Source organism: Hippocampus bargibanti, linkage group LG19 (assembly GCF_051943395.1).
Source record: "Hippocampus bargibanti isolate YZ-2025 linkage group LG19, ASM5194339v1, whole genome shotgun sequence".
NCBI lineage: Eukaryota > Metazoa > Chordata > Actinopteri > Syngnathiformes > Syngnathidae > Hippocampus > Hippocampus bargibanti.
Genome location: NC_142752.1, coordinates 11625931 through 11649782, shown reverse-complemented (window position 1 = coordinate 11649782; position 23852 = coordinate 11625931). Strand labels below are relative to the sequence as shown.

The following is a 23852-nucleotide window of genomic DNA, read 5'->3' as shown; positions in this document are numbered from 1 at the left end:
TGTTGTAGCTAGGGATAGTACACCATGGCCAGAGAGTGGTTGCTCCAAAGAACAAAAGCAAAAAAAGAAAACGGAGAGCCGAGAAGGAGTTTTCCTCATTAAAAACCCTCAAAAATGGAGAGGTTATATATCACAGCAGCAAAATTGTGATAGAGGTTTTTCGCCTTCTCCATGGTAAGTTAAATAATATTAGACGTTGGATAGATGAGATTAGAATGGTTCCCTGTGCAATTAGTATGACGTGCATGCATGAAATCTTTTGGAAATGTATGAACTGATGTTTAAATGTACAACAGGAGGGAATGATAGAGTGTTTATGCACATTAGTAAACATATTACGTTATTTCATGTTTATATTAAGTAAACATATGTTTTTTCATGTTTAGCTTAGTATATATTATGAATTGTGCACGTTTAATTTCAGTCTAATTTAGTTAAATAAAACTATCAGTCTTATTAGTACAATAGCCGTGGAAGGAAAAAAGCAGCGGCTCCAACTTCAATCTAAGACCCGCCCAACACTGAGTTGCTCGTAACCGATTGGACGGGAAAGGTCGACTTGTTCGCAACTGATTGGACAACAGATCGCCACTCTGTACGTTTAAAACTTGTAGGAGCGGGAGCTCGTTCTCTTTTGCTCTTGCCTTCTCTTGCTTTCTTTGTGCTCATGTCTTCGTCCCACCGAGAGGAGAAGTGCTTTCTCTGCCTCATTAGAATAAAGTAGATGTTTGTCCACCATCTATTGTACTTGCTGATATTTTTATCAAGTGAACTCCAGACAATGCGCGAACCAGGAAAGACAAACGAAGTTTTAACCGGACAGTATTATTATTATTATTACGTTGGAATTTTATTTATAGTGTTTTAAGCATTTAACCAATCACATTTCAGCCATCATTTGTTACCAGGGTCAGAAATCAACCTGGACGCCTTCACCATCAGTTCTGTTTTAACCCTAATTGTATTTTTTTTTCCACCCTTGCAGGGACAGCTGTCACTACAGTGGACATCTTATCATGTAATCAGGTTTTGGTGCGGGACACATTTTTGTTACAGTTTCACTTGGAGGGCCGTTGTAGATGAAAACAAATCAAGTAACAAAAAAATTGAATATATTTCTTATTTATTGTTTTTAAAATTGTGATCAACATTTTAGAAAGGAGGAGTTGTGCTGCTTTCGTGGGCCACCGAAAATAATATGTTGGGCCAAAACTGACCCCTGGGCATTGGATTTGACACAGATGAGTTCCAACACATGTACCCCCCCTTTTTATGTATTTATGTATTTGTGTATTGATGTATTTGTGTATTTATTTATTTGTTTATTTGTATATGTATTTATTTATTAAGATGAGTTCCAACACATGTTCCCCCATTTTTTTTTGTGTATTTATTATTTGTTTATTTATTTGCATATTTATTTACTTATTTATTTGCTTAGTCACTTATTTTGTTTGTATTTCTTTCTTTCCTCATTTCTTTCCTTATTTTCCCTTTCCTTTTTCCCCCTTTTCTTCCTTCGTTCCTTCTTTCATTCCATATTTCCTTCTTTCTTAATAATAATAATAATAATAATAATAATAATAATAATAATAATAATAATAATAAAATACATTTAATTTCAAGGCACCTTTCAAAACTCTCAAGGACACTTTACAGTCACAGGATAAGAACTTTTTTTTTGTGTGTGTGGGTCAGCAGCGGCAGCCATTCGCACCAGCGTTCACTCTACCCAGTAACACAGCAGCAGTTATGAAAGGAAGAGGAAAGGAGAGAAAGAAGTAGAAAAACAGAATATAGGAGCTGCTGGAAAGGCAGGCACTCTCGCGGCGCCATCTTCCTCCCTTCCTTTCTTCCTTCCTTACCCACATAAAAAATTATCCTGTGACTGTAAAGTGACAATGAGAGTTTAGAAAGGCGCTTATGAATGAAATTAATTATTATTATTTTCTTCTTTCCTTTCTTTGTTTTTTTTTTCCTTCCTTCCTTCCTTCCTTCCTTCCTTCCTTCCTTCCTTCCTTCCTTAATAAACCAAACAAAATTGCAAATTTTAATGTTGCAATGGGTGGCCCTCACAGCATACGGTGAGGCGAAAAGTCATGAGTGAGGTAATACACCGGCGAATACCGAGCCTAACCGGGTGACTTTTATAGCCCGAAGGCACAATCAACAGGATTAGGATCAGGTGTGCGGGCCCGGAGGAGCAGGGAGGGGAGGGGCGCGCACCTGACGCCAATCAGGATGTGACAAAAGGTACAGGGTTCAATTCCAGGTATGGCCTCCGTGTGTTGAGTTGCAATGTTTTCCGGGCCTGGGTGGATTTTCTCTGGGTACTCTGGTTTCCTCCCATATTCCAACATACAGTCCAGGCTGATTGAACATTAAAGGACAACCGACGCCCCCGGACAAGTTGTGTCCATAATTAGTAAAATCACTTCAAATGGCTTCTACTGGGTGTATTTTACAAAGATTCCATGACATATAGCTATATCTTACGTTTTAAGACTTGCGCTGAATATTCAGGAAGTCTTGTTTTCGAGTTGATAACGATGCCTGGCGTGATGTCACATATGGAACGCCCCTGACCGAGAAAGTGACACACAATGCATTTTGGGTACTTTGTTTGGTCTGAAAACATTCGTGTTGATCCATGTTGATGGGGGAATTAGAAGGAAAGCACATAAATAACACGATGGTGAATCGTTGTGTGTTGCAACAAGACTACTATTTGATACCAGTTGACACAAATTCCCAGCAGACAAATCAGTCCATTTCCAATGGAGCTTGGGCGCCATCTTGTGCATTTTCTGGGATGCTACATTGGAGTCCTGATGGCTCGAACTGATTCGAGGGAGGACTTCTTTAATCGATTGCAAACATTTATGCTTTCCTCTTCAGAACTATTTGAATCATATTCATAACTGGATGAGTAACATGAAAGCATCTTCTCCGAATCTGAAGCCATTGTTTTGATTCTAGAGCAAGGCAAGACGTCCTGGCGTAATGTCACGAACAAGGGTACGGGACCTTCTGAAACTCGCCATCTCCGAGGTCATTTTGAAGTAGTTTTGAGACACTTTAAGTCATTTTTATTGGTGTTTTGCATTTGACAAAAAAATATCAGCCTGTGTGTTTTGGGTATTTTAGATGCTATAAAAAGTTTTTCTGATGTCAGTTCGGAAACAAAAAATGGTATCGGTTCTCCTATAAAGTGTCCCTAAGTGTGACTGTGAGCACTGATGGTTGTTCATCTCTGTGTGCCCTGCGATTGGCTGGTAACCAGTTCAGGGTGTCCCCCGTCTAGTACCCAGAAATGGATGAGATAAGCAACCATTGTGAGGATAAAAGCATTGAAAAAAGAATGGATGGATGGATGAATATTGAATATATCATTTTTAAAAAATCAGTTTGAATGATAACTATGTCACAAATTGCAAAAACCTTTTTGTTTTGTCACGTCAATAAAGCGTCCACTGTTATCACCACTTTCTTTGATAGGGTTAAATAATAGATGAAGTGAGACCCACTTGTATGTCTTGGTGTGGTCGAGCCACAGCCCACAAAGAATGGAGCCCACCATGCCGGCCACCACCAACGTCAACCCGATCCTCCCCGCGTTCAGCTCTTCATTCTGAGCAAACACAGGAAATAGATAATGCACACGTGCACTGGAGACTGTCCGAAATAGATTGTTACGAAACTCAATGACTACTTAGCTTGGACAAAATGGTTTTAGACATAATAAACAGAACACTAACGGGTTACCTCATAGCAGGTCATGATAATTTGGTTGAGGATGGTTGACACAGAGTAGAAGCAGCCCGTGGTAATGCCTAAAAGGAAATGCCGACACAATATGAGCATCGATGAGAAGGATGAAAAGGTTTCTTCAGCTGTCATCTGTACTTTTTTGAAGGTGTTGGACGTTTCGCTTCGTATCCAAGAAACTTCGTCAGCAAACTAAAGTCTTACTGGAAGTTTAGGCCCTACATATATATTCCTACTGTCCAGACATCGCGGTGCCGGACTCTGCTATGATAGGTCTCTGCTCTCAGGTTGGGGGGAGCAGAGGACTACTCCCTGCCGCTCCACTGATTGTTCCTATTGTTATGACTAACGACTGGCCTGATTGCCCCACTTCCACCGGTATCACCTCATCAGTATTCCTAATCCTATTTTGCCTAAGTAGGCTGTTGTACGAACGATCCAAATTGAACCTCACCCCACCATATCAGTTTAAAGAAGGATTTAGCCGTTTTATGAAAATCGCTTCTTTTACTTCCCTTTCACCATCTATGTCCTTTCGCTAAGATGTTGACATCATTGTCGTCAAATGAGTGGTTGCTCGCTTTTAGGTGCATATGTACTGCCGATTGAGGCCCACTAGTATTATCCCTGCGATGTTGATAGTCTTTTTTGAGAATTTGTGTAGTCTCCCCAATGTACTGCTCTTCACAATTTTCCTTCTTACAATGTATTGAATAAACTACATTACTTTGTTTTTCATTTGGCAGCCAAAGGACTGTGTCGTTTTTCAGAAACTCCTGCAATGTAAGGTAATCATCTCCTTTTTGTATCTTCAGAATTTTTGTTTCATTCCCTATTCTTTATTTCTGACATTTGTTAAACGACCACTGAGGGGACCCACAGTTAGTGAGTGCTCTCCTGATCTCCTTTTCATCGATGGACCACTCCTGTACGACTGAGAGTTTCGCTTCTTATCCAAGAGGCTCCATCAGCGAACTAAAATCTTTTGCTGGTAATTTATAAATATATATATATATACAGTGAGACCAATGTTCCCTCTAATTTTTCATGTGTCTGAGTAGACACACAAGGTCCCTGAGCACATTGAGGACCATTGTGAGCAACATCAGATGTGTACTAGTGATGTGTCGTTCGCAAACGAGCCGGTTCTTAGAGCCGGATCTCTGAAGTGAACGAAGAGAGCCGGTTCCTAACAAGGAGTCAGGGAGCCGACTTTTTTTTGTCCTCTATTCCCCGCCCCCAGTCTTCGGTTAAAGCCGCACGTGATTGGTCGATATCCGTGGTAGAGGAGGGAGGGGAGAATTACAGACACTCGCAGCTGTGAGAAGGAGGAGGGGCAGGGGGGTTAGGGTAGACAGGTGGACAAATGTTATCACATTATGTTGTTATTATTATTCAATTATGACATTTTTTACTAGTTGGTATGATAGCATTATTAAAATGAAAAGCAAATTAGTGACAGCTGATCATCAAACCAGAGTAACCACAGGGAAAGTGAAAGTTCGTGGATGCTCTCTGTGCACATATAAATCAACCCATATAAATAAAATTATTTGATATAGTGTATTTTTTACATGAGTAATTTGGTTTTCACGTAATTTTACATGTTTTTTGGTAGTTAATTAATTAAAGGAAAAAAAAAAACAAACAGAGGGGCCGCATCTTTTAATGAGCCGAGCCAAAAGAACCGGCTCTCTGAAAAGAGCCGGAATTCCCATCACTAATGTGTGCGCTGTGGCCACACACCAGTATCACGGCGCGTATGGTCAGGGCACATTCGCGCCGTTCTGCTCCGATTGGCTGCGTAGCGTACATGGACTGTACGGCATTATTGGATGGACACCTGTCACTCATTGAGTTACATTGCAAAATGTGCGCTGCATAGATGTTCTTGTGCGCTGAGTATGTTCGAGCAGTGCGCGATTGTGCACGCGCGCAGCTTAGAGGGAACATTGAGTGAGACCTCAACTTACGAAGGGCAAATTTATGAAAATTAAACCTATAATAAGCACTATTTCCATAATACACACCCACCACGGCTGGTGGAGTAATCTTCGGCGGAAGAACACCAAAGCACACGACCTTCGGATCTGGCGGAGTGACCTTCGGCGGAAGCACACGACCGAACAGCGCTCCAGCCGGCGCTACTTTCCACACCCCCTCTAATTGAATGCACACGTCGATCGCCTACTTGGAGCTTTTTGCTGATAATTTTACTATGATGGCACTGAAAAAAAACCACCACAGGCTCGTGTTCAGCCCAAGAAGACACAAAATAAAATCACTGTCGCTGAGAAGACGGCGCCACGAGAGTGGCTGCCTTTCCAGCAGCTCCTGTGTTTTGCTTTTCTACTTTCATTTCTTTCATAACTTTGCTGCTGTGAAATGTAAATTTCTCCACTGCGAGACTAATAAAGGCAAATCCAATCCAATCCAATAATTGAAAAACACGAACGAGGTGTGCGATTTAGTGGCCCAGTACGGCTATGCTAAGTCAACCATTGCTACCATTGCTTCTCCGCAACAGAGAAGCCATCAAAGGTGCGTCTGTTGCAAAAGGTGTTTTCGTGCTCTCAAAGCGACGGTCTCGGGCAATCAAAGGAGTTGAAAAATGTATGTTAATTTGGATTAACGAAAAGCAGCTATACAGCGACAGCGTGACTAAAGCTATTTTATGCGAGAAAGCACGGCTAATTCACGCCGACATCGCCATGCGCCAACCCGGAAGTTTGCCGCTTATTGAGGATTTTAAAGCCAGTAAAGCCAGATCGTTCGAGAACATCTGAGAGCGATGAGGAGGAGATGGCTGCAGCATCAAGTGAGCTCATAAAGGCAATGTTGGCAAAGTGGAATGATGTGCAGGCTTTTACCGAAAAGTTCCACCCAGAAAAGACTGTGGCTATGACAATCATCAACATGATGAATGATATGATGGGAATGGATTATTCTCATTTTAATGCTTTCCTATGGGAAATTAATTTTTGGGATACACACTTTTCGCCTTACACACTTGGTCTGGGAACCAATTAAGTTCGTAAGCCAAGGTCCCACTGTAGTTTGAAAGGGGAGTAAAAGAAGCAATTTTCATGAAACAGCAAAACCCTTCACTAAATCGCCATGGTGGGGTGCGAAACGTCCGACACCTACAAAGAAGTACAGATGACGGCTGAAGAAACCTTCTCATCGATACAACTGAGAGCTTACACAGACAATATGAGCATGTATACAATCGTTTTTAGTTGCCTCACTGTACTCGTCGTCTTTTGCATTTAGGGAAACTGTGCACTCTCGTATTGTTCTTTATAAAATAAAGATGAGTTGAGTCGCGTTGACAGAAACATAAAGGGAAATACAAACTCAAATAGAATCTAAAAAATGAAGCAGTTAATAATCATCTGTTGTAACTTCTTCCGGTGTATGCGACATGGCGACTGGGCAGCAGTTTTAACCAGTCATGGAGACAAAGCAAGAAAATTTTTGCCGCTATTAAAGCTAACTCTGCAAGCTGCAGTAAAATGAGTAATTTAGCCCAGAGAATAAAGAATATACACGCCTGTGAGTATTGTTATATAGTCAGTCTACATGTGCTACGCTACTTTTGTGCTTAACTCACTCACTGCCAGATGATGTGCAAAAAATGTGTCCACTCCAGTGCCAGGGTTTTTGTCATTTTCACTCAAATTGCAGGACCCACAGAATATTGAGTTTCGGGACTACATAAATAATAATAATAATAATAATAATAATAATAATAATAATAATAATAATAATAATAATAATAACAACAACAATAATAATAATCATCATCATCATCATAATACTTTCATCAGAAAAAAAAGTTAATTCCTAAATTATAAGGGTCTGGAGTTATGAGCTTGAAATGAGGGTGGCTGTCCAAAATACAATGCAATACTTACATAATGGTTTATTTAGCGCTTTAAAAAACAGCTAAAGCTGGAAGAAAAAAAGTGCTAACATATAAAAAAAAGGAAATTTTGACACCTTGTGCAAAGGAAAAAAAACATTGCCAGAGGCCATGGCCAGTGCTTTATTGGCACCCAAACAAGAAGAAACCAAAAGCCAACCAAATTTGGGAATGACGCTCCACGTCATATGTTCAATTCCCAAATAAATTCGGGGATGGCAGTGAATGAGTTAATTATTCAATGCTGAAAGCATTCTAACTATGCAAGGCCTGGGCTCACCATAGCTGATGAGCAGCAGGACGAAGGCTTTGTTCTTCATCAGGTGGATGATGGAGCGGCGGTACGAGTAATCCTCGGGGGGGCCCTGGGGCAAGACGGCCTGCGCCTGGCTGGGCGGGAGAGGTGGACGGTCCTTCATCACTGCCACACACACACACAAAAACACATTTTTTCTCTATGCGCGTTGTTCATGAAAATGACACAATTAACTAATTTGCAATTATTATTTTTGTAATGTTCAATGAGTGCGTATGTGTGACCAAACCAAAAATGTTACACGCAGGTAACAGACAATACAGTAGCACTGTATGAAAGCATTTTCCTTATTGTGACTCTAAGACCAGCATAACCGGAAAGGTCACCTAACCGTCACTGGCTGTTCCGGGAACAGCCAGTGACGTTGACAGGTGATATAAACACAAATGGAGCATGAGCCTGAAGTAGGTACAGTGATACCTCGGTTTACGAACCCCTTGGCTTATGAACGTTTCGGTTTACGAACGTTAAATGTATGAAAATTTTACCTTGGCATACGAACTGTTTTCGGGATACACACGGAGCTGACTCAATGAGTGATGTGTCGTTCGCGAATGAGCCCGTTCTTCTAACAACCAAATGGCAGCCGACTGTTTTTGTCCTCTATTCCCCGCCCCCAGTCTTTGGTAAAAGCCATGTGATTGGTCAAGAATGCAGTAGTAAGGGGAAGTGGTTTAAACATTAAAGAGACAGGCAGACGACAGTGAGAGAGTTCCAACTTTGATAGTTAAAAGGCAGAGTGTAGACTGCAAGGTTAAAATATCCCATCAATCAGGCTCCACAAACAACCCACACAAGCCATCTGTACACTTGATGCATAAAGATATCAACCCAGCTAAATAGAACACAATTGATGAGGAACTAGATAAAATTATCACAGAGAAAGCACCTACAAGGATCATTCCTCAAGATGGTGAAAGAAGAAGGTTACGTTCCTCATCAAGTGTTTAATGCTGAGGAAACCGGCCACTCCATTCCATCAAGTCATCAACGACCATCACAAAGGTAAATAAAACGACTTTATTATATAGTACAGTTTATTTCTTTAATTATAATATCATAAAACATTTATTATACATAAAATAAGGTATATTTTGTGTAGTTTTAAGGCTTAGAAAATTAGAAAGTAAAAAATTATGTACCTGGGAGGACATTCTCATTTTAATGGTTTCCTATGGGAAATACATTTTTGGGATACACACTTTTCTCATTATACACTCTGTCTGGGAACCAATTAAGTTTGTATGCCAAGGTATCACTGTATGTAGACGGATAGTTGTCGGGGAAAAAATGGGCAAAATTAAAAAAATATATACTTTTGATTCCAGTGATAAGTTCAAAAGTAAATAAAATAAAAACTTAATTGAATTCCACCACTGGTTGTGCGGGTGTGCACATACCTATGATGGTGAGGATAAAAAGTGCAGTGGAGACGGCGGCGGTGCCGTAGAACATGACGCTGATGTTGTGCGCCGTCAGCTCCATGTCATACGGCGAGTTGGGAACCAACACGGGCGGCAACAGGAAACCAATGGCCACACCCAACTATTGAACAAACACACATACAAAAATGTGTCAGTGAAAGCAAGACAGACATGTCCTCATGGTTAATTAACAATTATTCTTTTTGTAATGTTTAATGAGGCCAGGACAATAGTGTTAGCGGGTGGGAGCCTGGATTCAAACCCATCAATTTCTCACCTTGTCAATGAGGGGCTTTCTACAGCCTAATGAGAGTCGCTAGCTAGCAGCTAGAAAGCTAACCCCCAACCTGAGAGCAGGGACCTATCATAGCAGAGGTCTGGCACCGCCACTGTCCAGACGTGGCGGTGCCAGACCTCTGTAGGTAGGGATATATAGGGCCAAAACTACTAGCCAATTTTAGTTCGGTGACGAAGCCACTTGGATGAGAAGCGAAACGTCTGACACCTTCAAAGAAGTACAGATGACAGCTGAAGAAACCTTTTCATAGATGGACCACTCCTGTATGACTGAGAGTATACACAGACAAGGTGGACTTTTAAGTCAACTATGTGGTTCACAATTATCGACTTGTTTGCTGTCAAAAACATTTACGACACATTAGCATTTCCATGCATCTATACACTTTTTATAAAATCCTGTCATTGTTGTTTGTGAGTAGGCAAGTGCATTTTATACACAAGGTAACTCAACGTGGTTTGCTCAGATTTACTTTTTCGTTCAATGAAAAAAAATTCTTACATACACACGCCTATCTAGATATCAATCCCTCATCAAAATGAATGGCCACATGCATTCCAGTCACCCCAGTCACAGTCGGTAATCTGGGGAAATATTTGTCATTTTTCAGAAAAGGATATAGACCAGCAAGATTTCTGTATTTTTGTCTGTCTGTGTGTTGCTACACCATGTGTTCATTTCACGTTGTGATACGAGTAGAATATCATATTTAAATGATGTAGTTGTTCAAAACACACATTGAAGAATTGTTCGCTACTTTTGCTTAGAAGTGAAAATAAATACATTATGAACAAAAAACAGTTTGTACATCAAAAAAAACTGAGTCTCATCACTCATATCTTAAAGGACATCCGACGCCTCCGGACAAGTCGTGTCCATAATTTGTAAAATAACTTCAAATGACTTCTACTGAGCGTATTTTACAAAAGATTGGATTGGATTTGCCTTTAGAAAAATGTCAGGTGTGATGTGTGATAGAAGGGTTTCAGCCAGGATGAAATGAAAAGTGTATAAAACGTGTTTGGACTGGAGACAGTGCCACTGAAGAAAAGACAGGAAGCAGAGCTAGAGGGAGCAGAGCTGAAGATGTTGAGGTTTTCTTTGGGAGTGACCAGGTTGGATAGGATCAGGAATGATACAGTAGAGGGACAACTCATATTAGAGGCCTTGGAGAGAAAGTCAGAGAGGCCAGACTGAGATGGTTTGGACATGTCCAGAGGAGAGAGAGTGACTATATCGGGAGAAGGATGCTGAGCCTTGAACTGCCAGGCAGGAGATGGAGACGAAGACCGAAGAGGAGGTTTATGGATGTGGTCAAAGAGAACATGAAGGTAGCTGGTGTGAGAGAAGAGGATGCACAAAACCGGGATAGATGGAGGACATTGATTCGCTGTGGCGACCCCTGAAGGGAAAAGCCGAAAGGAAAAGACGAAGAAGTCTCGCAGTGGAAGAATTTACATTTCACAGCAGCAAAGTTATGAAAGGAATGAAAGTAGAAAAACAAAATACATGAGCTGTTGGAAAGGCAGCCACTCTCGCGCGGATTCCACGGCATATAGCTATATTTTACGTTTTAAGAATTGCGCAGAATATTCAGGAAGTCTTGTTTTCGAGTTGATGACGATGCCTGACGTGACGTCACGTCACGTCACGTCTGGAACGCCCCTGACCGAGAAAGCGACACTCAATGCATTTTAGGTACTTTGTTTGGTCTGAAAACTTCGTGTTGATGGCAAAATTAGAAGACAAACATAAATAACGCGATGGTGAATCGTTGTGTGTTGCACCAAGACTATTATTTGATACTAGCTGACACACATTCCCAGCAGAGAAATCAGCCCATTTCCAATGGAGCTTGAGTGCCATCTTTTGCATTTTCTGGGACGCTACATTGGAGTCCTGACGGCTCGAATTGATTTAATCGATTGCAAACATTTATGCTTACCTCTTCAGAACTATTTGAATCATATTCATAACTGGGTGAGTAACAAGAAAGCATATTCTCCGAATCTGAAGCCATTGTTTTGATTCTAGAACAAGGCAGACCTTCTGAAACTCGGCATCTCCATGGTCATTTTGAAGTAGTTTTGGGACACTAACTTATTTTTATTTGTGTTTTGCATTTGACTAAAAATATCATAGTGCGTGTTTTGGGTATTTTAGATGCTATAAAACGTTTTTCTGATGTCAGTTAGAAAACAAAAAAAAATGTGTCGGTTGTTCTTTAAAGTAGCATTAGGGCGTCGGAAATGCCAAAATATTTTCGATTAAGCAAACGAAGAAAAATACTTAATGAGAACAGGTGAGCTGCCCTTATTTTTTTTGTGCCCTATTTTTCTCCTAAAAATATGTCAGTCAGATCTCTGAAAATGTATCCCTTGTGGATGAATTCGAACAGACATGGGTTGACATTCCGACGACAGTCATGCGGACCTGGTTGCCGAGCACGGCAGTGGCACAGGCCGTAGACACTTCTCCGGGTCCGAACCAGACAGAGGCGACGCGCGAGGGTAGGCCGAGAATGAAGACCTGCGCCACGGAGCACACCACCTGCGCCACCATGGTAACTGGGTAGAGGTCGCGACCCACGCTGGCGCACTTGAGCCAGGCGCCGGCGCAGTTGAGACCGGCTCCGAGCAGAGCGGTGAGGCGCAAGCCTCTGCGGTCCAGTAACCAAGTGGCCGGGAAGATGAGCGGCACATAAGCCAGCATGTACACAATGGACAGCCAGTCAACTTTGTTGTTGTCCACTTGGTAGAAGTGCGAGAACACGTTGGCCAGGATGCCGTACTGGATCCACTGGAATGCGTTGACCATCGAATACATGCTGAACACGGCCAGAACGACGAACCGCTGCCAGTACAGCTTAGTCTTGGCGCGACCCACTTCCTCTTCCCCACTCTGCTCGTCCTTCTTCACCATCGACTCATTTCCTCCGTCGGGCAGCATCGCGTCGCCTTCGTCCGCAACCTCCTCCGCCTCGTGGTCTTCGCCGGACCGCAGGTTGGATTCGAGCACCCCCTCCTCCACCTTGCTGATGCCGTCGGTTGGGGAGGCAGCATCCGAGCGTAAGTGCTCCTGCACCAGCTCGGCGGCCACCATCGCACGAGCTTTCCTGGTTTCTTTTTTTCCTTTCTTGTTGTTTCTTATCGGTTTAGTGCGTCAGAAGAACAGGAAGCGACATATCTTCGCGTCACGGCGGTCCTTCGAGTGAGCGACCGAGTTCCCGGTAGAGGGGGTGTGCCGATATCTTTTGTCATCGAAGGAGGATGGCCCCACACCGGCTCAGCCAATAGGAGAGCGGCAATTCTTCCGAGCCACCCAGCGACGCAACATGCACGCGCAAAGTGCCGCTCACGCGCCAGGATGAAAGATGCCGATGACAGTAGGGGGGCCATCAGGGCCTGCAAGGCCTTCACTGTTAGCCTAAAAATATCTGATTCATAAAATAATGTGAATAATTTTGTCTATGAATTCTTATTAAATAACTTCAAATTGGCTTTCAGCTTCCTTTCATTGCTTTTCCACTGTTGTGCTGCTTCCAGATGCGTATTTTCATGTTTAAGCATTTAACAACCACATTTCAGCCATCATTTGTTACCAGTGTCAGAAACCTACATGTACGCCTTCTCAGTCTGCAGGCCTAGAGCATAAAAATCAATGTTGATGATACGCCACAAAGGCGTTGAAAACGTCAGAGTTTTCGCAAACTATGATTGGTTAGTTACATGATTGGTTTATAACTAGCCAATTATAGTATCACGAGCCGCTGATAAAGCATACTGGCCAGAGCTAGCACACTGTATCTGTAGCGAGGTGCATAAGCAAATATATTGTGTTGATTTAATAGCTTTTTGTCAACCCACAATGGCTGAATGAGGAGAAGAAATGGATTTGGTTGCAGATATATTGTTAAAGCCATTTTCAAGACGGATTTGAAGAATAGATGGACATTATGGAGGTTGGACAGCACTGAAACCAGCAAAAATAACAAATAATATTGCCATTTTATGAGGTTGTCATGCATCCACACATTCATAGTAAAAATTCGAACAGTTTAATGACAGTACAGTGAGACCTCAACTTACGAACTTAATTGGTTCCCAGACAGTGTGTAAGGCGAAACGTGTGTATCTCAAAAAAAAAAAAAATCCCATAGGAAACCATTAAAATGGGAATAATCCGTTCCCGGGTTTCCATAAAATATACTTTAACTACATAAGCCTTAAAACTACACACAACATACCTTATTCTATATATAATAAATGTGCTATTGTATTGTAATGAAATAAATACACTGCATTGTATCATAGTCAATTTATTTACATTTGTGATGGTCATTTATGGCTTGATGGAATGCCGTTGGAAGTCGAAGGACAAAGGGAATTGCTGTTTGGAAAGAGAGGCGCATTACATGACGACTGTAATTAAAGAAATAAACTGTGCTGTAAAAAAAAGTTTTATTTACCTTTTTGATGGTCGTTGATGGCTTATGGAAGGAGAGTCACCTTCCATAAGGACTGTTGGTAACTTAACCTCTGGTGCTGTTCGGTCGTGTGCTTCCGCCGAAGATGGGTGTGTATTATGAAAATAGTGCTTATTATAAGGTTTAATTTTAATAAATTTGACGTTTGTAAGACAAAAACTTTGTAAGTTGAGGTGTTTGTAAGTTGAGGTCTCACTGTATTTCTAAAATTTCAACAAGTCACAAGTTATTTCATGGCCAACACCACCCTCTAGTGGACGTGTACTAAGATCATACCGCACTGGCAGGTATTTGATTCAGACTAGCACTACTTAAAGCCTCACAATGAAATCCACGGCCCGCCACTGCAATTAACATGAGCACAGCGTCTAGTTTACATGATATACTATTTCCAAGCATACAAAATATTCCAAATTCACACACCTCAGTGAGTTAAACTTAAATTTCATCAATCGTGAGATACCCCTGTTTAATGTTGTACTTTCACCCAATTTCAAATGCACAGAAATTGTGAAGCGTGGAAAGAGGTTGGAAATTCTGTTAAGGATATTTGTAGTACTCAGTTGTGGCGTATATTCAAGTAAATTAAAGTTTTGTGTGTTTGCAATTCTCTCACAATCAAAAAAGTAACGTGAGATCAAAATTAATTTGTGAAAAAAGCTGTCATGTTCAGTGCGTCATGATCAATTCATTGCGGTTACTTAAAGGACAACCGACACCATTTTTTGTTTCCTAACTGACATCAGAAAAACGTTTTATAGCATCTAAAATACCCAAAACACGCAGACTGATATTTTTAGTCAAATGCAAAACACCAATAAAAATGAGTTAAAGTGTCCCAAAACTATTTCAAAATGACCTTGGGATGGCGAGTTTCAGAAGGTCCCGCCCACTTGTTCGTTACGTCACGCCAAGACGTCTTTGCCTTTCTCTCGGATCAAAACAATGGCTTCAGATTCGGAGAAGATGCTTTCTTGTTACTCATCCAGTTATGAATATGATTCAAATAGTTCTGAAGGGGAAAGCATAAATGTTTGCAATCGATTAAAGAAGTCCTTCCGAATCATTTTGAATGACGCAATTTGAATCTAGCGTCCCGGAAAATGCACAAAATGGCGCCCAAGCTCCATTGAAAATGGGCTGATTTGTCTGCTGGGAATTTGTTTCAACTAGTATCAAATAGTAGTCTTGGTGCAACACACAACGATTCACCATCGCGTTATGTATGTGTTTTCCTTTGAATTTCGCCAACAACACGGATCAACACGAAGTTTTCAGACCAAACAAAGTACCCAAAATGCATTGTGTGTCGCTTTCTCGGTCAGGGGCATTCCAGACCTCACGTCACGTCAGGCATCGTCATCAACTCGAAAATAAGACTTCCTGAATATTCGGTGCGAGTCTTAAAACGTAAAATATAGCTATATGCGGTGGAATATTTGTAAAATACACACAGAACTTCTAAAGTCATTTGAAGTGATTTAACAAATTGTGGACACAACTTGTCCGGGGGCGTCGGTTGTCCTTTAAAAACAGTGGCTGGTCCATATGCCGCTATCATCAGGTGTAATGCGCTAATCCTAATCTTCATCTCGGCCGAGAAAAGCCTCCTGACTGGTTGGTGTGAGGGGAATCCTTTGAGATAGCCGTCCCTGCAAAGCCTCCACAGGTCCGGCCCAAGACGGCAAATGCGCTTTTTTCCTCCTTGTAAGATTTTCATCGTTTTATGTATGTCATAGTGCTAAATGATTTTTAATAACCCCGAACTCTCCGCTACTACTCTAAACATGTGTCTATAAAATTATTATAAATCCACCTTCTACAGTGAAGAAAATACTACTTGAGAAATCTCTTCTGATGAAGGTGCCATTGCCACCTACTGGCGAGGATGTGCAATTGTATTTTATTGTAGTATGGCATATTTAAAGGAAGAAAAAAAGCAAGTTCCTTGAGGTCACACACGACTTGATTTCACACCTTTCTTTCAGCAGCAGAGTGCTCACTCCTACCAAACGTGGGCTTTTGAGTGTGGCTCCTCATGTTTCTCGGCGCCATGGTAACAGCAGGATCTCCATCTGGACCTGCAGTTTTCTCAAACAAACAAGTGCATCATGGCCGAGAAGCGGCAAAGGGCAGCGGGAGACCTGGTACCGGGTGGGGTCAGATGCTCGCTGCGCCTGGGAAAGAATCCAGAGGAAACATTACCGTGAGCACCTGCGTTCCAGCCTGCAGTTCCTGGCTGCCATGACGGGAGAGCCACAACAGGGGTGGCCCGGCAAGGGAAGGCCGCCGCCCTCCAGCCACCCAGAGAAACTCCATTTTGAAGAAAGATGTGAGTGTGTTACACTGCCACTTCTTCAGAAAGCTAGCTCACTAAATGTACGCCTTACTCCTACATTGTAAATAGCACAGCTACCTTATGTAGAGTAATAGTTACATATATGCTTTTATATTGTACATTTTAAACTTTGCACGGTATTCAGTTCTTTTCTTCTGAAACATTTTTGTGCACTTGTAAAGTTCAGTTTTTCTGATATCTTTTTTGTGTTGATGAAAAAAACAACCGAGATATCCGATGTTGTTCCCGGGATCTGTTGCAACCACTCGTCGAGATTGGGGGTCACTGCCCCAAGTGCTCCGACCACCACAGGCACGACTGTCACCTTTACATTCTAAGCTCTCTCTAGGTCCTCTCTGAGCCCTTGATATTTCTCGATTTTCTCATGTTCCTTCTTTCTGATGTTTCCATCACTCGGGACCGCTACATCCACGACAACGGCTTTCCTTTCCCCTTTATCTATGAGCACGATATCTGGTTGGTTGGCCATTACCATCTTGTCTGTATCTGGAAGTCCCACAGGATCTTTGCTCGGTCATTCTCCACCACCTTGGGAAGTGTTTCCCATTTTGACCTTGGGGTTTCCAGTCCATACTCCGCACAGATGTTTCGGTAGACTATGCCAGCCACCTGGTTATGGCGCTCCATGTAGGCTTTCCCTGCCAGCATCTTACACCCTGCAGTTATGTGTTGGATTGTCTCAGGTGCCTCTTTGCACAACCTACACCTTGGGTCTTGTCTGATGTGGTATGTCCCTGCCTCGATGGCTCTGGTGTTCAGGGCCTGCTCTTGGGCAGCCAGGATGAGTGCCTCTGTGCTTTCCTTTCGGCCAGCCCTCTCTAGCCACTGATAGGACTTCTTGAGATCAGCCACTTCTGCTATGGTTCGGTGGTACATCCCGTGTAGGGGCTTTTCCTCCCATGATTGTCCCTCATCCAGCAGCTCATTCTCTGTTCCCCATTGTCTGAGACATTCTCTGAGTACATCATCCGTTGGAGCCTTCTCTTTGATGTATTCATGGAGCTTGGATGTTTCATTCTGGACAGTGGCTCTCACACTCACTAGTCTCCGGCCTCCTTCCTTACGGCTTGTGTACAGTCTCAGGGTGCTGGACTTGGGATGGAACCCTCCATGCATGGTGAGGAGTTTTCGGGTCTTAACATCCGTGGTCTGGATCTCTTCCTTTGGACACCTTATTATTCCTGCAGGGTATCTGATCACTGGCAGGGCATAGCTGTTTATTGCCCGGGTCTTGTTCCTGCCATTGAGCTGGCTTCTGAGGACTTGCCTCACCCGCTGGAGGTATTTGGTCGTAGCCGCTTTCCTTGTTACTAGTTTGAGGTTGCCATTGGCCTGTGGTATACCTAGGTACTTGTAGCTGTTTTCAATGTCTGCTATTGTTCCTTCAGGGAGTGAGACCCCTTCAGTGTGGACTACCTTGCCCCTCTTAGTCACCATCCGACTACATTTCTCCAGCCCGAATGACATTCCGATATCACTGCTGTAGATCCTGGTTGTGTGGATCAGGGAGTCTATGTCCCTTTCGCTCTTAGCATACAGCTTTATGTCATCCATGTAGAGGAGGAGACTGATCGTAGCTCCATTTCTGAGGCGGTATCCATAGCCTGTCTTGGCGATTATCTGGCTGAGGGTGTTCAGTCCTATGCAGAACAGCAGCGGGGAGAGTGCATCACCTTGGTATATGCCACATTTGATGGACACTTGCGTTAGTGGCTTGCCATTGGCTTCAAGTGTGGTTTTCCACATCCTCATCGAGTTTGCAACGAAGGCTCTCAGGGTCCTGTTGACCTTATACAACTCCAAGCATTCAGTGATCCATGTGTGTGGCATCGAGTCATATGCTTTCTTGTAATCAAACCAGGCTGTGCACAGGTTGGCATGTCGGGACCTGCAGTCTTGTGCGACTGTTCTGTCAACCAGCAGCTGATGTTTGGCACCTCTAGTATCTCTACTAATGCTTTCTGTGCTTTGCTCATGTATTGATCCATGTGGCCACTTATCTTAGCCGCAATGATGCCTGACATGAGCTTCCATGTTGTGGAGAGACAGGTTATTGGCCGATAGTTGGAAGGAACTGCACCCTTTGAGGAATCCTTCATGATCAGGATTGTTCGCCCTTCGGTTAGCCATCCTGGGTGAGTCCCATCCATCAGCAACTCGTTCATTTGTGCTGCTAGGCGCTCGTGGAGAGCTGTGAGTTTCTTTAGCCAGTAGGTGTGGACCATATCCGGGCCTGGTGCGGTCCAGTTTTTCATACCTGAGACTCTTTCTTGTATATCTGCCGCTGTGATGGTAACTGGGTTCTGTTCAGGGAGGTTGCTGTTGTTTGTTCCAGTAGCCCATTTTTCATCAAGGTGCTCTGGTACCCCAGCACCCGACGCAGACCTTGTTGTTGTCTGAGCCGGCATGTCATTCCATTTATTGTCTCTCATCATTGTATGAGGTGGGCATTAGCGTGAAGGGTCTTGCCCAAGGACCCACACTGGATGATTTGTGCTCATTTTCTCTGCTCCAAGTGGGATTCGAACCCTCGTCTCCCATATGCCAAACCATTGGCTTCATGCCAAAAAAAAAAAAAAAAAGAGTACGACAGATGCAGTGTTTGCTTTAAGAATGCTGATAGAGAAGTACAGAGAAGGTCAGAAGGAATTGCATTGTGTCTTTGTAGATCTGGAGAAAGCGCACGACAGGGTGCACAGAGAAGAGCTGTGGTATTGCATGAGGAAACCCGGAGTGACAGAAAAGTATGTCAGAGTGGTGCAAGACATGTATCATGACTGTAAGACAGTTGTGAGATGTGCTGTCGGTATGGCTGAGGAATTCAAGGTGGCGGTGGGACTCCTCCAGGGGTCAGCTCTGAGCCCCTTTTTATTTGCTATGGTGATGGACAGGCTGACAGACGATGTTAGACAAGAATCTCCTTGGACCATGATGTTTGCAGATGACATTGTGATCTGTACGTCTGCGTAAGGTCTCAGTCGTACAGGAGTGGTCCATCGATGAAAAGGTTTCTTCAGCCGTGATCTGTACTTCTTTGAAGGTGTCGGGCGTTTCGCTTCTTATCCAAGAAACTTCGTCAGCAAGCTAAAGTCTTAATGGTAGTTTAGGCCGTATATATATATATATATATATATACATATATATACATATATATATATATACATATATATATATATATATATATATATATATATATATACACACACAGGTTGGGGGAGCAGAGGACTACTCCCTGCAGCTGCTCCACTGATACTTCCTATCATTCTGACTAACGACTGGCCTGATTGCCCCACTTCGACCGGTATCACCTTATCAGTATTACTAATCCTATGTTGCCTAAGTAGGCTGTTGTACGAATGAGCCAAATTGAACCTCACCCCACCAAACCTGTTTAATGAAGGATTTAGTGGTTTTATGAAATCGCCTCTTTTACTCCCCTTTCAAACCAGCTATGTTCATTCGCTAAGATTTTAACCTCATTATCATCAAACGAGTGGTTGCTAGCTCTTAGGTCCATATGTACTGCCGATTGAGGCCCACTAGTATTATCCCTGCGATGTTGATAGTCTTTTTTGAGAATTTGTTTAGTCTCCCCAATGTACTGCTCTTTACAATTTTCATTCTTACAATGTATTGAATAAACTACATTACTTTGTTTTTCATTTGGCAGCCTATCTTTTGGATGCACTAATTTCTGCCTTAAAGTGTTTGTCAGTTTGAAATAAATCGGAATTTTGTGTTGCCAAAGGATTCTGTAGGTTTTCAGAAACTCCTGCAATGTAAGGTACTGCTACTCCTCTCCTTTTTGTGTCTTCAGAATTTTTGGTTTCATTCCCTATTCTTTTTTTCTGACATTTGTTAAATGACCACTGAGGGTACCCACAGTTTGTGAGTGCTCTCCTGATATGTTTTGACTCCTTGCTCGGCTTCCCAGCCTTCATTTTTCTCCCCTTTCGCACACCACCGCCACGCTGATCCTTTACAACAATATTACTCTCGCCCACATTCCTCACGTAGCTCCACATTGTACATAGAGTACTGTGTCTCAAAGACTATGAACAAATTAGCAGAAAAACGGACTTTTAACAATTGTAATCTGATTACACGACCCCATTTTATTTTATGTTAATCCGAAGTGATGCACTATGGCCTTTTAAAATGGAATATAAATAAATACAAAAATAATGTTTCTCAAAGAAAGAATTATTCAAAATAAATTGGGATTGTTTTCACCTTTCCTTTCTCCCAACACCAGACTAACTTTAAAACATTTTTTTCAGCATTAGGTTTACATACTTACACTCATGTTGTTAGTGTAAGCAACACACATCAGCGACAGCGTGTTTTGAAATCTAAAAGCTACTTAAAATAGGAGAACTAATAAGGGCCATTTAGTTCCATATGATCATTGATCAAACGTGAAGGGTCAATTTTGAGTTGCATCCACCACACACAAGGAATGTTTACATGGCTGGTTCGGGTAATTCCAAAGGGTTCACATACTTTAAACCTTTGCTGAGCCAAGTCACTTTTGTTTTTGTCAGCATTACTATACAGTGGGGCCTTGGCTTACAAACTTAATTGGTTGCCAGACAGAGTGTGTAAGGCGAAAAGTGTGTATCCCCAAAAAAATATCTCCCATAGCAGCCATTGAAATGAGAATAATCCGTTTCCAGGTCTCCATAAAATATAATTTTCAACTAAATAAGCCTTAAAACTAAACATAATATACCTTATTCTACGTATAATAATTGTGCTATTGTATTGTAATGAAAGAAATACACTTCACTGGACAATAAAGTCACTTTATTTACATTTGTGATGGTCGTTGATGGCTCTTATTTGACACCTGTTGCTTTCTGACTTGCAAGGTCTTACGAAAATGAGGCATCACATTATCATTTATCATGTTGAGCCACAGTCTTTTCTGGATGGAACTGTTCAATAAAAGCCTGCACATCATTCCACTTAGCCAACATTGCCTTGATGCTACAGCCATCTCCTCCTCCTCGCCCTCAGATGACAACTCCTGAATGGCTTGCTTCTGCTTGTCCTCTTAAAGGCAAATCAAATCCTCCGTGTTGAGGACCTCATTATGGTCAGCAACAAGCTCCTCGATGTCATTTGCATCCATTTCGAGTTCCGTAGGTGCTGGCAGAGATTTTATTCCAACAAAAGGCGCGGGTCCGATGATTGCACGGACCCGGAATAACGCGACAAAAGAAACCAAAAAGGGGTACAGCGAGTAGGCGGGCGGGGGCGATCCGTCCAGCCTATCAAGCTAGGCAAAATAAAATGGCACATGGGGGTGCAAAAGCTTGCGATCCCGGAAAGCAACAAACTTGCGCGATCGCGGCTAACAACCACCTCAGGCGAAGCAAACTCTTGTGCTGGCAAGTCCAAGACACTGGCGAGGCGCGTCCGACTCGTTTAAATGTCCCAGTGTCGGTGATTAGGGGATTGACAGCATCTGGTGGAGGTCGGGAGCGGCGGCCCCACCCCAACTGTAAACTCGCACGTGACAAGTTCGGTGTCATCAGTCACGTGAAAGCATCGAGGAAATAAAGCATAAGAAAAAGAATAAAGCAAAAGTCCAAGATGGCGCCCGAGTAGGCAGCCTCAGCAAGTGCTCTCATGAGCCTTGCTTTTTTTGGTTGTTTTTGTCTTGTTTTGTGTTTTCTTTTGTCACTTTGTGTTGTTGTGCATCGTGTGGAACGGATACAGATTGTTTTTCAGCATTTTTGACCACGACATTCATCAAGGAGGAGACTGTGCTGAGCGGTTGCGCCTTTTCGGCAGCATGAATATGCCAGTACTGTTTTTGAATGGGAGGAATGTCGGTGCCATTCGACTGCCATCGCTGGACACCAAAGGGGCCATTGTGCTTTTTTGCACCTGTAATGGGCAGCATCTTCACAGCCCCGCTTTGTTTAGCGGAAAGGTCAGTGCTGTTGGACAGTCTGCGGCTGGATGGATGCATGGCTTGAGGAACCCGCGATAAGAAGAAAGGAGCGTCAGCGCAGAGCGCTGATGCGTATGTGGAACTGTTGCGGCTTGGAATTGAAGCAGATTTATGTGGAACAGGAGATGTGAGACAATCTCTTTTCGTCAATGGATGCTACAGCTACGTGTTTGCTTTCAACATTTAGCTTGTAGTCGACGTGCACATTCCACCATGATGGCCCTGATCCACCGGTGGAAAGACGCTTTGATCCTCTCCTCTTTCATCTTGAACTGCTTCATGTCATCACAAAGAGGGTACAGCAAGTCCTGAAGAATGAATGTCTCTCTGTGTCTTTGTTTTGTCATATTGTCTCTATGCTGTCATATTATTTGTTATTTAGGTTTTTTTGGTTCTTTTGATTTCAAGACGACGCCGCGAGAATGGCTGCCTTTCCAGCAGCTCATGTATTTTGTTTTTCTACTTTCATTTCTTTCAGAACTTTGCTGCTGTGAAATGTAAATTTCTCCACTGTGAGACTAATAAAGGCAAATCCAATCCAATCCAATCCTTGTTCGTGTTTCTCAATGGTCTCCTTCTTCTCCTTGATATATATATATATATATATATATATATATATATATATATATATATATATATATATATATATATATATATATATATGGACTGTATATAATATATACTGTACTCGTATACAGTATAGTACCGTATATAATATACACCGTCGGAAAATTTGCTTTGGCTTCCAACATATGGCATTTCCTGTCACGTTCTGTCTGGCGACCAACAGGTGGCGCTGTCGGCCCCGCCTGCAACTGCACAGCTGTTGGTCGTGTCAATCGGGTCGGGTCATTGTCACCTTGGCAGATTTTTACTCATGGTTTCCTTTGATACCTTGTACGTTATTGTTCAGATGACTTTGATGATTGAGATTTGTTTCTTGCTGACTTTATTTTAATACAATTTGTCAAATACACCCTTCTCTTCCCTCCTGCCTGCTTTTTTGGGATCCACGAACCAATCACCACCTTGCAAACTGTGACATTTGCTAGCTGCTGCTGCTTCCTATTGGTGTGGAAGAGTACTACAGGATTACAATGCTTTTTAATAATAATAATAATAATACATTTCATTTATAGGTGCCTTTCAAAACTCTCAAGGTCACTTTACAGTCACACGATAATATTTTATGTGGGTGAACAACAGTATTAACATTGTATTTATGAGCAACTTTCAAAATTATCAGTAACAGAATACATAACATTGGATACTTTCCTGCATTACACACAATATATCACAGGTACTCACGAGAGA

At 42.4% G+C, this 23852-nt stretch overlaps 1 protein-coding gene and 1 long non-coding RNA gene across 2 annotated transcripts in view; one reads left to right on the top strand and one right to left on the bottom strand.

Moving 5' to 3' along the window:
* The window catches only part of flvcr1 (FLVCR choline and heme transporter 1), a 33527-nt gene extending 20556 nt beyond the window's left edge, over positions 1-12971 (bottom strand). The window contains exons 1-5 of the mRNA XM_089022359.1: positions 12165-12971; positions 9410-9554; positions 7974-8114; positions 3766-3833; positions 3528-3631 (exon numbers count right to left, since the gene is read on the bottom strand). Coding sequence (XP_088878485.1) covers positions 3528-3631; positions 3766-3833; positions 7974-8114; positions 9410-9554; positions 12165-12833 — 1127 coding nt within the window. The 5' untranslated portion in view covers positions 12834-12971. The remainder of the gene's footprint in view (positions 1-3527; positions 3632-3765; positions 3834-7973; positions 8115-9409; positions 9555-12164) is intronic.
* LOC148884031 (uncharacterized) lies at positions 12674-13230 on the top strand. The gene is made up of 2 exons (XR_016118503.1): positions 12674-12799; positions 12890-13230. It is a non-coding gene; the product is annotated as an uncharacterized LOC148884031 (long non-coding RNA).
* Positions 13231-23852: the final 10622 nt, after the last annotated feature.